This window comes from Rosa rugosa, chromosome 2 (assembly GCF_958449725.1).
Source record: "Rosa rugosa chromosome 2, drRosRugo1.1, whole genome shotgun sequence".
Classification (NCBI taxonomy): Eukaryota; Viridiplantae; Streptophyta; class Magnoliopsida; order Rosales; family Rosaceae; genus Rosa; species Rosa rugosa.
The window spans coordinates 55315979-55330260 of NC_084821.1; the positions used below are offsets into that span (position 1 = coordinate 55315979).

At 37.6% G+C, this 14282-nt stretch overlaps 2 protein-coding genes across 3 annotated transcripts; both read left to right on the plus strand.

The window, feature by feature from the left end:
* The first annotated feature begins 412 nt into the window (after nt 1–412).
* On the plus strand, nt 413–6229 carry LOC133728544 (uncharacterized). 2 transcript variants are annotated; one of them, XM_062155950.1, is made up of 10 exons: nt 413–695; nt 847–2243; nt 2346–2445; nt 3026–3206; nt 3846–3921; nt 4029–4208; nt 4734–4831; nt 5023–5111; nt 5214–5387; nt 5850–6229. In XM_062155950.1, exons 2-10 carry the CDS (start codon nt 2207–2209, stop codon nt 6019–6021), a joined length of 1107 nt encoding a protein of 368 aa, XP_062011934.1. In that variant the 5' UTR covers nt 413–695; nt 847–2206; the 3' UTR covers nt 6022–6229. The 2 variants fall into 2 exon arrangements, with proteins under 2 accessions (XP_062011934.1, XP_062011933.1); XM_062155949.1 differs by having other exon boundaries at nt 413–2243.
* A 344-nt stretch (nt 6230–6573) lies between these two features.
* Nucleotides 6574–8237, plus strand: LOC133728545 (photosystem II 10 kDa polypeptide, chloroplastic). Its single transcript, XM_062155951.1, has 5 exons — nt 6574–6802; nt 6910–6968; nt 7089–7144; nt 7753–7805; nt 7979–8237. Exons 1-5 carry the CDS (start codon nt 6646–6648, stop codon nt 8071–8073), a joined length of 420 nt encoding a protein of 139 aa, XP_062011935.1. The 5' UTR covers nt 6574–6645; the 3' UTR covers nt 8074–8237.
* Nucleotides 8238–14282: the final 6045 nt, after the last annotated feature.

Consider the following 14282-nt stretch of genomic DNA (forward strand, 5'->3'; position numbering starts at 1 on the left):
CCCATTAGCTGGCCACCAAGCCCTCATAGGGATTCGAAAGCCAGACCTAGGGGTTCTAAACTGGGACCTTCTACCACCCCACTATCTCTAGCTGGTTATTATTATTGGTTAGGTATTTTTTTATTATATAAAAAAGACTAACAATCTAAAAGGAAAAAATGGGAATTTATAAGTAACCCCACATCTATTAATTAATCTCAGTTCTTGATATTTGTAGTCAATTTATTTTTTAATAACAAAAAAATACACTTGATGTTATCCAACCGTATGTTCATGTTAATGCAAGTGCATGTCAGTACTCTGAATCTCTTTCCGGACAACGAAAGCTTAAAGCTATTAGCAAAAGATTTTTTTTTTTTTTTTTGGACTAATGAGTAATTTCATTAAAACGGGCAAAAACCCATAGAGCCCAGTAAATACTGAAGCTGCCAATACAACTGGAAAAGGAAAAGATCTCTTTCGAAACTAAACCAGGAAGGAATAGTGGGAGAAAGAAATCCTACAAAAAGTATAGAACTACGACAAAAGTCGCCTAATCCTCCGGCTCCGGCGGGCACGGGAGGCCATCGTTTCTGAGGACAAGAGACAACGATGGTGGTGGTCGGTCGACCCATCTATTCAGACCCACCCTCGACTTGGCAAGCGAGGCTGCAGTGTGCGCAGCCGTGTTCGCTTCTCGGGGAATCCATTCCCAGGTAACATCTTCGAAAATCCTGCTTCTCCTGTGGATTTCTTCAATTATAGGAAAAATTTTCCAGTTCCTGTGGGCTGTGGTAGTATTGAGTTCTTCTATTACTGCACGTGAGTCAGATTGGACCCTTATCTTCTTCAAATGACTTTCCACAGCTAAATTAATGCCAACAAGTACCGCTGAAGAACGGTTTAGTCCCCTATAATAAATATAATCATTTTAGTCCCCTATAATGTCTTTATTCCAATCCCATAAATAGTGAAAAGATCAAAGAAAATGAATTTTGATTTAGAGAATATGTACTTTTCTCTTGAGAATGGTTTCAACAAGGTTGGAGGGAAAAGAGACTCCAAAGTGCTCATAACATATATTTGTGGCAAAGTTTATTTGTTCCATGATTTAACAAAAGAGTAGTTGGGGCCTTGAGGGCATTCGACACCTTGGCTCTTTCTTTGAAGAGTTTGTTCAAATATATTTTTCGAGAGACCTTCTTGAATATAAGTTGTAGTTAATTGATTATTTGAAAAACAAACATCGTGGATGTCAAGAGTTTGAATCTCACTATCATGTGAGAATTGATGAGATGAGGTTAAAGAAGTCAATTTCACCATTGAGTCTTTGTCAAAGTCATGACAGTTCTTCAGCTAGTTCCACATGCTTCCATAATTTACCCAAATCGAGTTAGAATAAACCTAATGAGCTTTTAGATTCTCCAATTGCCCCCCCCCCCCCCAAGTGCAGGTGGGAAGAAGAAGAAGAAGTTGGTGATTTAGGCTGTTAAAAGAAGCTGAATTTATAATTTCTAGTCAAGAAATCATCCATACCATAACATTAATTTTCGCGTCGCAAGATTACATATGATTATGAATTTAAACTACGTCCTCGAATATCAAGTTGGTGTGCACCAACTAGGAAATAATGCATACCGCGTGAATTGACCCTCTAACTCGTACAACGTGTTTGTTAATAAGGCTCACACAGTCGACAGAAATTTGACCGTTTGTGTGCTTTTTATAACTCAATCTCACGATCGTCGTACCAATCAAATTTTATCAAAACCAAGAGGGTTGATTGACTTGATTCTTAAGTGATGATGAGAATCAAACTCGAGTGATCAAAAGTGCAACCAAACTTACCAATCCACCAATTCCATACAAAAAAGGTTGCTTTGTTTATGGCGTAATGACTCGCAAGTTGACCATGACTTGTGGGTGAAGCATGGGCCATCAGTCGGGCTCCTTGGTAATGCTGTCAACGACCCGCAGGGTCAGTCATTAATGGTCCAACCCGTTGATGACGGCAGTCAAGTGTGTCCTAGTGCACCTCTATGGTCTACACCTACACCCCACTCGAGACCAAGACGTAGAACCTTAAACTGGCCTGGTTGGGTTTAACTAGTCAGTAAATTACCGCGTCAACACTCAACTACCAACTACCTTTGTGCCGCGAAAACTGGGTTTTCTTTTTCTGCAGCTGGATCTCTTTTGATCGGAGACAAGCCGACGTCGTAGGAATATGAAAGGCACCAAGGTTGCAGTGGTGGGAAGTGGAAGTAAGTAAACGGCATCAAAATTCAAAACCCCTTTTGTACTCTGGTTTATTTTATTCAGTTTTGTCTAACCACTAGTTTCCTTTTCTGGAAACTTATACATAGTTTCAGGAGCTGTGTGCGCATCAAGTCTTGCCAGAAATGGACTCTCTGTGACACTGTTCGAGTCTGCTAGAGGCCCAGGTGGCCGCATGTCTCAAAGAAGGTACCTTTTTCTGGTTTCGCATCCATTTTTTCTGTTAAAGTTTTCACCTTTACTTAATGAGATTAGAGGTGCAATAAATTTAGCTATAGGAGTTTCTGATTCTAGTTGGGTCTTTTTGGGTAATGTGAAAGCATTTGGGCAGATTGACCAGGATTACAAGTCTGAATCCCTTTATTGTTGACCCTTTTGTTGATTTTAGAAAATTCGGAAGAAAAAGAGTGAGGTGCTAATGCTAATTGCCAATTTTGAACTTTGAACTTTGGCCTTTTTATTTGTATGACCGGGGTTTCTACTTTTCTTCCTTCCATCATTCCATCTCTGAGATTAGTAAATAGTCAGGAAATTGATTTATGAACCGATATGACTGCTTGTTAAATGCCATTTCTGTTTGTCAATTTTACAAATTGATACGACTACTTAGTACATTGAAAATTTCCTTGAGAGAAATGGGCTTTGATTTTGCTGTTATTTGGAATTTCAACTGTGCCAAGCTTATATGTGGGAACGAGTTGTTTGATATGAGCATCCCTTTCTTTCAGTACTAAAATTTTAGTTTCCATATCCTCTTCAAATCATGTAGAGAAAATGTTGAAGACGGGAAGGAGCTATTGTTTGACCATGGTGCTCCGTTTTTCACTGCCAACAACACCGAGGTTCTGAGTCTTGTCCATGAGTGGGAATCGAAGGGTCTGGCAGCTATCTGGAAAGAGAAATTTGGTTCTTTTGATCGCACGTCGAACAAATTTGTTGACCTAGAACAGGTTTGCAAGTATTCCTATATTTTAACATACATGGTTTATAATGCTTGGCAAGATATTTGATTAGTGAAATAGACCAGCCCATTGATACCTATGCTCCATCTTTGTTTAAAATCATTAATCCCTTGCCCCCTTCCTTGTCAGGGGCTATCTTTGATTAATTTGTGTATTTTTCTAGCATTGTTGTGTTGGCTTGGTTCCAAACTTTTTAATATGGATTTGTGGGATTTCTTTTCTGCTGTATGGCGTTCTTTTAGGATAATGGAATTCTTATCCTTGTTTCTATTGTTAATTTCTAGCCAAGCTTCCATGAATGAAAGAATGTCCTGTGACATTCATTTTGTTTAGGAGTCTTGTCATATCTGCCAATTGTAGCAAAACCTGTTATCTTTTGAAGCTGCATCTTGTGTTTGTACCAATCAAGTAATGTTATATTGAGATGAACCACAGTTTTTGCCAACTAATGTGAACCTATGGCAATTCTTCTTTTCTTTAAAACTAAACAGCATGATAATAACTTGAATAAATGCAAAGATTGAGCACAAGACTATAACACAAAGGCATCAATTGCATTGATGTGATTGTGTTTTGTTGAGATATATAAACAATATATCACATGTTCTGAATATCAATTTCATTTAGGAGGGATTAATAAGTAAGAGATATGTGGGTATCCCAGGGATGAATTCTGTGTGCAGAGCATTATGCCATGAGCCTGGTATGTTTTAATCGTACAGCTTTTTCATTGGAAAGATTTCCATTGAAGGTTATGTGGGACTGTGCATAGTAAAAAGATTGCATGTGTTTCTTTCTATTTTTCTTTAGGTGTTGAAAGTAAGTTTGGGACAAGTGTTGGAAGATTGGAGTGGCTAGAGGATCAAAATTTGTGGTCATTGATTGGTTTGGATGGACAAAATCTTGGTCAGTTTAAGGGAGTGGTTGCAACAGACAAAAACATAGTTTCACCCAGGTTTACAAGTGTTACAGGAAAACCACTACCTCTTGGTAATAATGCTCTCCTTCAAGTTCTTTTTTGACGGAAGAATGTGTAGATAAAAGTCTGCAGAACTTTTCGGTCGAAATCAATTGATATATTTCTGAGCATTAGGTGACAGTTCTTGATAAAGCTTATCATTTTTTGTAGCAAGTTACTTAACACATGCTTTGTCTTGATGACGGACATATTGCTGACCTTGCTGTCATCGTTAATCATTAGGTAGAGATGCTACAACAATTCCACTTGGTAAAACATTTGGTAAACATGCTGGAAATTGACATGAATTGGTTTAATGTCTCCCCCTTTTCTCCAAAATGGCCTCTAGAAATTATTTTACTTTATTATAAACATTAGGATGCCTATTCTGTGAATTAGAAAAACCAGTATAAGTAAAGGAATATGTGCTGTTTCAGGCATTGTTGTGAGACTGGCATGTCTTTTTTCTCTGTCAGTCTGTTATAATCGTTGTCTGGTACATGCATTGTTATTGAAGCATAGCATAAGGGTGGCCTAACCATTTCCGATCTCTGCAGATTTGAAATTATTTCCAGAGTTAGCAGTTAAGTTGAATGACATTCCTGTTCGTCCGTGCTTTGCTCTAATGATAGCCTTTGCAGAACCTCTGACATCGGTGAGATACTTATTATGCAGTCTTAAATGAGCTTTGTAATCATTTGCAAACTCTGTGGATCAATAAAATTCTACATGGTTTAGCATCCCTTTGTTTCTCTTGGGATGCTTGGTTTCGGCTTTATGACTTAAATTTTATTTTTGAACCTTTTTTTCGCATGGGATGACCCTGGTACCTAATCTCTGATTCAGATACCCTTTAAAGGCTTCTCAATAAAAAATTCTGAAGTTTTAAGCTGGGCTCATTGTGACAGCAGCAAGCCTGGCCGTTCTACCTCTAGGTAGTGATGGAATATAATGGTCTACCTCTCCTTACATTCTTTTCTTTCCATTGTCAATGAGTTTTCACTTATCAGCCATTTTTTTTTTAATCTCTTTTGAAGTGAGCGATGGGTTCTGCATTCTACAATGGAGTATGCTCAGAGAATAATTGCTCAAACTGGACTTCAGAAGCTTTCAGATGCAACATTGACCAAAGTGGCTGAAGAACTATTCCAAGAATTACAAAGCCTGGGACTTAATATTTCACAGCCCTTTTTCAAGAAAGCTCATAGATGGTCAGTATATATTACTTTAGACCCAAAGTTTTAGTGTTAGTTGTATGAGCACCAGTCTATACCCATTGGGAATGCATTTGGTACACCAAGTACAAATTAAATAAGAAACTTATGAGTTCAGATATGGCACTATGGCTTATGAGGTGTCTGGTAGATAAATTTTGTTTGTTCTTCTCGTACGTGATAATTATTTGACAGCAATAACCACGTTTGGAGTTGCACCTCATTCTCTTGACAATGAGGAAGATGGCATTCTCTTAATGAATCCATGCTGATATAGTTTTACAAAGCAAAATGACCATGTTCATGATACAAGATTTTGATGAGGAGATTAAAAGTTTTTCCCGTTTAGATTGCAAGAACATAGAAACCTTGCATTGCATTGTCCAAAAGCTTTGGAAAGTGCAGCTTTCAGAACATAAAAGAATGACAGGCCATCTGATATCTTGGTTTTGTTTATAGGGGAAGTGCTTTTCCAGCTACAAGCATAGCCAGAGAGGAGAAATGTCTTTGGGATGGGAACAAGAGGTTTGCCATCTGCGGTGATTTCTGTGTTAGTCCAGATGTTGAAGGTGCTATAGTTAGTGGCCTGGCCGCAGCTTCCAAACTTTCAGAGCTCTTCAGCTGCTTATGATAATCGGTGTTTATGACTAATGAGTTTAACAAGTAATTTGCTTTTGTTTCCTCTGGATTTGGTATTCATTGCGGAAATTTGTAACATGATCCGACTTTACCAGAAAATAATATCAATGTTGTAAGCAAATTGCTATCCGACTAGATTCTATGAATTTGGTATTCAATAAAGTTGTGAACTATAAAAGAACAGAATGTTAATTCTCAAACTCTATTTGTAAGTAGGATATGATGTCTGAGCTCATTTGTAGTCATAATAACAAAAATAAGGCAAAACCAGAAGTAGATAATTTCAAGACCCTTTTATGTTTGGCCCTTTGTCCACGTGTCGTCATATAAGATGGGGTCCTGGATTTGCGCCTCTCCAATAGAATTAACAGCAACACATAATTTTCCCCGTTTTTTTTTTTTTTTTTGGTTGACAAAGAATTTCCCATCTTGATAAATGATAATGTTGGCAATACCATATCCAGATTGAACCACATAACCATTGCCACGTGTCACCACTGCAATCACTTCTGCACCTTTGTTTACTGTTATTATGATTTATCAAGGAGTTATACAAGTCACACACCACACAAAAAACAAATCAGCAAGAGAAGCAAATTAGCAGATCGAAGAGCAAATGGCAGCCTCAGTTATGGCCTCAGTGAGCTTGAAACCAGCTCCTTTCAGTTTTGAGAAGTCAGCAGTGAGAGGCCTTCCCTCTCTTGCTAGGACCTCTGCCTCATTCAAGGTCCAAGCCAGTGGTGGCAAGAAGATCAAGACTGATACACCCTATGGTATGTACAAATATATATATATAGGCTTTGCCTTAATTTGACAAACCCTGTGTGATAAAGATACATGTCATGCATGGTTCATTTCTGATAAACAAAATTTGGTGCAGGAACTGGTGGTGGCATGAACTTGAGGGAAGGGACAGATGCATCAGGAAGGAAGCCTAAAGTAAATTAATTGGTCTTTTTCATTTTAGCTAGTTTCACTCTTTGCTTTTTGTTTGAATTGTAAGATTTGTACTAATCTGCTACCTTGTAATTAGTTTCTGACCTAATTCACTTGGTTCAGGGAAAGGGTGTCTACCAGTTTGTAGACAAATATGGTGCTAATGTTGATGGATACAGGTATACATGTAGCTTCAGTAATTTTGGTCATAAATATCTTTGATTCTTTAGTAATTCCACTCTTCTTTTTATTTGGTTTTGATACATTAACAAAGTAATAACATCACTTATCCATATATGTCTAGAATTGTTACAACGAGTTTAATTCACCGCCTGAAAAGTTTCATAATGAGCATAACATCCCTGTTGTATTGATAGAGAGAAGAACCTATGATTAGCTTTACAGGAAATTTCCAGACTAACAATTTCAACGGAATCTTTCAGTTTCTAGTTTACCATGTTCAACCCTATACCCTCTCAATCTACAGAATTGACTGTAATAGAGTCTGTTATATAGTAACAATTACTGTAAGAGGAGTTCCTTGATCTTCTTCTTGCTCAGTAGTTTCATAGATTGATTCGATAAACAATCACATGCCTAATAGATGACTGAGACTCAAAAAATACCCTTGTTTAATTATCAAACAGTTCCAATTTTAGACTTCAATATATCAGATCCCGGATACAAACCCTTTTTGCTATACTTTCTTGGTATCTGGGTTGAGAATAACTATCCTTTTAATTAATCAGCTTGATAGTGTCTAACTATTCTATTGGTATGAATGCAGTCCCATCTACAGCCCTGAGGAATGGTCCCCAAGTGGTGATAGATACGCTGGTGGTAAGCATCTTCAACTTTATAACAAGAATTTCCTTGAATAATTTCCTTTATTCAAAGAGCACAGTTGTGTTTCCTTCCTGCTCCTGTAACTAGTATGTAGGCTTCATAGTAATACTTCGGGAGGTAAATTAAATTAAATCGAATCTAAGTAATATGTATGCATGAAATTGCAGGTGCCACTGGCTTGGCTATCTGGGCTGTGACCCTTTTCGGCATTCTTGTCGGGGGTGCTCTTCTTGTCTACAACACCAGTGCATTGTCACAGTAGAAAAGTAATTCTCTCTTGTGATGTATGTGATGTAAATTGTTGTAGCCTATTCCAACTAGCTATCCTAAACAAGAACATTAAAGAACTACTCTGTGCAAATGTGTACTTGTAATGTTTTCGCCAGGATTAAATTTGATGCCTGTAATATTTGCTGTTGAACTTCACCTTCGTTTCCCCATGACCTGTTAATTTGTTTAGTTGGCAGAGTAGGGCTGTGTCTATATATATACACTCCATAGAAATACCCCCTTCCATCACCAAGCCTTGACGTACAAGGCAATGAGCAGTGCTATTTCCAACTCAAGGCATTTGCTACCTCAATGCCCTATTCTTTTTCCCGTGGAAGAACCTTATTGTGATATTGCAGGACCGCCACTATATACGCCACGCTTCTCGTTCAAATTTTCCCAAGCCCCATCAAAGTTTAGCTCCTTTCTGGTATAATCTGGAGATCACCATTTCTTACCTGGAGAAGATTTAACTTCTTGCAAGAGATTTTATACTCAAAATAATAATAAATAAAATAAAATAAAACAGAATGCTTTCTATGCTGTAGTTTGAACTTTGAACCATCACCCCAAATCTTCACACATAAACCATCACCAATATGCCGTCTTGTAACATGGTCCTATAAATAAGTTCTTGTGTTTTTTTTTTCCTAATCTGCTATCACACGTTATGATTTCTTCCTGCCTAAAGAAATGTGAGAATATGTAGTGTCTTCCCACATTGGAAAAAAAAAAGTAACAGTGAAAAAGTGCTTATGATAATTTGGGCCTCTCCATTGCAGATTTTCTGTTGGTCAAGTTCTTTTGCTGCCCAAAGTAAGAATAAAACAGAATAGCAGAAAACCTCTCTCTTGATGAACAACTGAACAAGGTTAGTTCCTTAGAGCATATGCACCCATGATCCAAGGGCAATTGCTCATTTGCCAACCAAATTGGTACAACTAATCCACTATTCATCTATAATTGACAATTGCCTCTAACTTACACAATGCACCAATGAAAGGCAATTTACCTGCCAATCTACTATTCATACTTCAAATTTGAATAATTTATTAATTCTCAATAATGTTAAACTTATAATTTGATTAATTGAATAATTAATAATGAGATTAATCATACAATATTAATATAAAAAATTAATGAATAAATCTTTTTTAACAAATTAAATTTTATATCAAGCACAGATATCGTTCCCAATAAAAAAAAAATAGATATAGTTATCATCAGGAAAAAAATATTCTATGACCATTACGAAATAGAATGAGTACTTACAGAATTTTTTGAAATACATTTGAGATTTTTTTTAAAATTTTTGAATTAATTTTTGGGAGCTTCTATTCATACCTCCAAAATTGGCACTTGGACCTCTTTCTTTTTTCAAGTGATAGCTCATGTCAAATTACCAATAAAGACACAAAAGAGAAAGAAAAAAAAAATTAAATAAAGTTTTTTCCCTTTAGAGGTACGAAATCAACAAATGGTCATCCTCATGCCATTTTTTCCCTTTTGTTTTTGTATGGTCTTCATCCTTACCAAGCAGCGGAGAAATCAACAGACCAGCTCCTTACTTTGCAGTTCCTCAAGTCAATTTCGGATATGCAATATTCTCTAACCAAAACACCAACAAACCACTTTCTCTTAAAATCATACTCATACATTGAAGCATACTGTTCCCATCGAGCAAATATATGAAACGAGGGATCGAATCTTAGGATGTTGAAGAAATGAACTGCTCTTGGCCTCTAAAGATGCATATGCCTACAAAATACAACAATCAGAGGGGGGGGGGGGGGGGGGGAGAGAGAGAGAGCTATCAACTGAAAGTTGTTTTTTTTTTTTTTTTAGCTTAGTTGTATCAAGAGTAAAATAATATTGTGAAATGTTCAAAAATTGATGGAGGTCTAACTACCGATTTTGGAGGTATATGAATAGAACAAAAAAAAAAAGTTTTTATTGATATTATTGGATGATGGGTATTATGGGAAAATTAGGGAGGTGTAGATAGCATATTGGTTATTTGTAAAAGTAAGTTTGAGGTCTATTAAGTGGGGAGGTCTAAATACCAATTTTGGAGGTATGAATAGAAGCTCCCTTAATTTTTAGGTGAAAAAAGAAAGATTACCAATGGTATTTAATTACAGCCATCAGATTGAGATCCAACGACTGTGAATAAAGAACCATTTCCCAAATTTGTGTCTACAAGCAATGACATTTGTGCAAGATGTGGAGCTCGCCCAAATCAGTCGGGCAAACTGTTGGGCAAGAATTGGTCATCCAGTTGCCTAGGCAGCTGGTCCCCACGTGGGCCCCAGCAATTAGTCAGGCAATTTTTCATTGGTGCATTGCCCATTTGCTAACAATTGCCCAATTAGTCACCCAATGAGTGCATGGGTGCGTCTGCTCTTAGGGAGTTTTTGTTGGATCCTCTTAGGGTCATAATTGCGATCCAAGAACTACGTTATACATCGTATTTAATTATAGTGGAGCATAGCCAAACAAAAAAAATGATGTGTGCTACAGCTGTAAGACCCCGGAAATTCGTTATTAATTTCTAATGGTTTCCGGGAATTAGGAAAGTGTTTGTTTGTACGATTTCGTGGATCGTGAATGGAGCGGAAGTGTTTCGGACGAATTATTAGTCGAAGAATATGGTTTTAGGGGGGTGGCAATGGTTGACTTTTTATACGTTGGGTTTCTCCGAAAACTTCCTTCATGAAAGTCGTAGAGCGCGTCGATACGAGTTCGTGGACATGTGCAACGCGAGAATCGGAGTTCGTATGAGAAAGTTATGAGCGATTGAAATTTGGGGAAATTTCTATAAATAGCAGAAAATTCCGGATTTTTCATTAAATCCCAAAACTTTCCTTTTTCTTATTTTCCTCCCCATTTTCTCTCCGTTCTCTCTCCTCAGAACCCTCGGGTTCCGATTGACCCGACCCGGCCTGAACGACCACTTCCAGGCGTCCTCCGGTGACGACCCGGCCCTCCCCGAAGTCGCCTCGTCGAGCCCAGTCGACCCCCGTGGTCCCCTCACCCTGCCGTAGCCCCCAGGCCTGGATCGAAGAGGCCCCAATCGTGCGACCCGACCCGGTCGGACCTCCTCGACGCCGGCATTGCACGGACCGATCCTTCTCGGTTTTGGGTTGTCCTCCTCCTCCTGATCATCCCCATATAGGCCTTGCATCACGATTTGGGGTGTAGAGCGCTAGATCAAGGTTTGACTTTTTCGATGGTCCTGATTCGATCTAGGATCTGATCAGACGCACGAGATTGATCCAACTTCCAAGCTTGATCTAGGGCGATCTAGACCGAATCTCACTTTGTTCCAGGTATGAAAGTGGCTCATCTCTTCATTTTGAACATGTTTGTAGTTGGTGACTTTGGCATCGGAGGTGGTTGATCCGGCGTTGACCGCCGTGGTTGACCACAATCTGAACCACCGCTTGTGGCGGCGCGTCAGACCATATCTTTGTGTTCTGTTTTCAGTTTATGCATCACGCATCGATACGGTCGTTTTGATATATTATAAGGTTATTTTGGAGAAGGTTGATGCATGCTAGGGTTTCGGTTTTACGCATTATCTTCGGTTTACAATCCGCGAAGATCCGACCGTTGGATCTTCGTATAATTTTGATAGGATGATCCCAAGGGCGATCCGTGAGAATCTGACCGTTGGATCGTCGTTTAAGTGTGTTATGAATCAATTGCTAAGTTAGGATCGTATTTTGATTAGGTAATTGATGGTTTTGGTTGGGCGGACGGTTGTGATTGTGATTTTAGGCTGTATTGAAGACGCAGCAGGATTTGGAGGTGAGTAAATCTCACGGTGTTTCGGTTGATAATTAGTTATGTTTTATTTTAGTAGATTTAATTGTTAGCATGAGAAATCGTATCTATCAAATGAAATTATTTGTTTTAAAATATATGAACTTGATCGACAACGGTTCATGGGTAAGTTAAAACAATGTTTTGATATAAAATGATTTTCGAGAGGAATAATTTATAAAACTATAGTTGGTATTAGTGGTCATTCCTGCGTGAATGACTACGTATATATATATTTACGTGGAATATATATATTGGATGGTGTGACATTGGTGAAGTTGTGTTTGAGAGTGTGATTAATTATATTGTAATACCAGAGTGGTGACCAAAGTGGCGATAGTTTATACAGTAGTACCAAAGTGGTGATAATTGACGTAATTGTATGAGTGTAGCGGTATACAATTCATCATGTGAGTGATTGATGTAATTGTATTAAAAGAGTATTTGGAGTTGATGGGTGATCATCTACTTTAGTCTGAGTCGATGGGTGAACATCGACTATCGACTTTAGTTTGGTGTTGATGGGTGATCATCGACTCTAGTGTTAGTTGTTGACCTGTGTGGTGATTTGTGTGATGACCTGTGTGGTGACCTGTGTGGTGTTCTGTGTGATGACCTGTGTGATGACCTGTGTGGTGTTCTGTGTGATGACCTGTGTGGTGTTCTGTGTGATGACCTGTGTGGGTGTGATGAGCTGTGTGGTGGTTGGCGTTATTATTGGATGTTTTTAGTAAATGTTTCTATTTATTTCTATTATTGTATTGTTTGTTTTCTTGGTAATCTCCTGAACTAAATTCTATGCAGGGATTACCGTTCTGAATTGATGTTTTAATGTAATTCCTTGAACTAAATTATATGCATGGATTACTATGATTTTTATTATTTGTTTTAATGTAATATCCTGAACTAAGTTATATGCAGGGATTACTATTTTCTGAATTAATTGGTTTCATCGTAATCTCCTGAACTAAACTATATGCAGGGATTACTATGATTTTGAATTGTGTGTTTTTAGTGATCTCCTGAACTAAATTTCTATGCAGAGATTACTGATTTTGCTTAATTCTTATTGTGGGTATAGTTGTGGGTTGTGATCTGTAGTGATTGGAAATGAGTATGTTTTCCTGGTTGTGCCGTCGAGGCAAATGAATGGTGATCTGATAGATTGTGGGGACGTGAAATGTTTAAAATATTGGGAGTTATTTGTATAGTTGGAGATTGTGGGAAGTGAGATAAAATGAATTGAGAGTCAGAGCATGTGGGTTTTAGTTGGGTTGAAATAATTGAGCATGATATTGATTAGTTTGAAACTTGATGTTTTGTTGTGATAATTAAATATTGTTGCTTTAATTATCTCACGAATTGAGAAATTATAAGCATGAGTGACGTGAATCATTTTAATTGAGTTTACTCATACGGGCTGAAAGGCTTACCGGGTTTGTTGTTTACATTCCCGGTGCACTATTCTATGGTGTAGGGGTTATTGTGCAGGTTTGAATATCGAGAGATCATTATCAAAGCTGAGGTGTACGTTCGATGGCGTGGACGTGGAAGGGTGCTCTTAGTTTTAAGTCTTCCGCTGGGTAGTGAGTTGTGGTGGGTGTGTTTACTTATTGAATTGTCATTCAGTTTGATTTGTAAACTATCTGTAATGTAATATGTGACTCTAAAGAACGAGTCGGTATTGACATTGTGAGCTCAGTTGTTTGTTGTTTAGTTTAAATGAAAAATTTTCTCTATGTGTTTTCTTGTTATTGTTTTGTTCTCGCATTTCGGATTTGAATTTAATTATTCAAAATTCGGGGCGTGACAACAGCTACAGCCCAAGAATTTCGTATTTGTTGTAAATATTATATATATGTGGTTGTCCACTATAAATACTCATTAGTTATGTCCTTATGATGTAAACACTACTCCTATATAAAGGGGTCTAATGAGAATGAAACACACACTTCTACCTCCTCCCATATTCTGTTTCTCTCTTCTATCTCTCTCTTATTCTCTAGTTTATAACACGTTATCAGCACGCATTTGCACTTATTTTTTTTTTCTTCTTCTTTGAACTCTATGATGATCCGCAAGTCTTATGGTGCAACATAGTTGCCTATGACCAAGGCTAATGATCTATGAGTTTTTCTCTCATTCTCAAAGAATTGCTTCATATATAACATAGATATCTCATATTATCGCATAACAGATATATGTGTTTCATGTTTATCATTTTTTGTTCCTATTATATATGAACATCAATTATTTTTATGAGATCATGTAATTTTTAGATATTTGATATATAATTGTTGAAAGTTTATATTTCATATACGACATTGAGAATTACATGGTCCAATAGTCAAGACTCGAGTCCGCTGACCGAGTAGT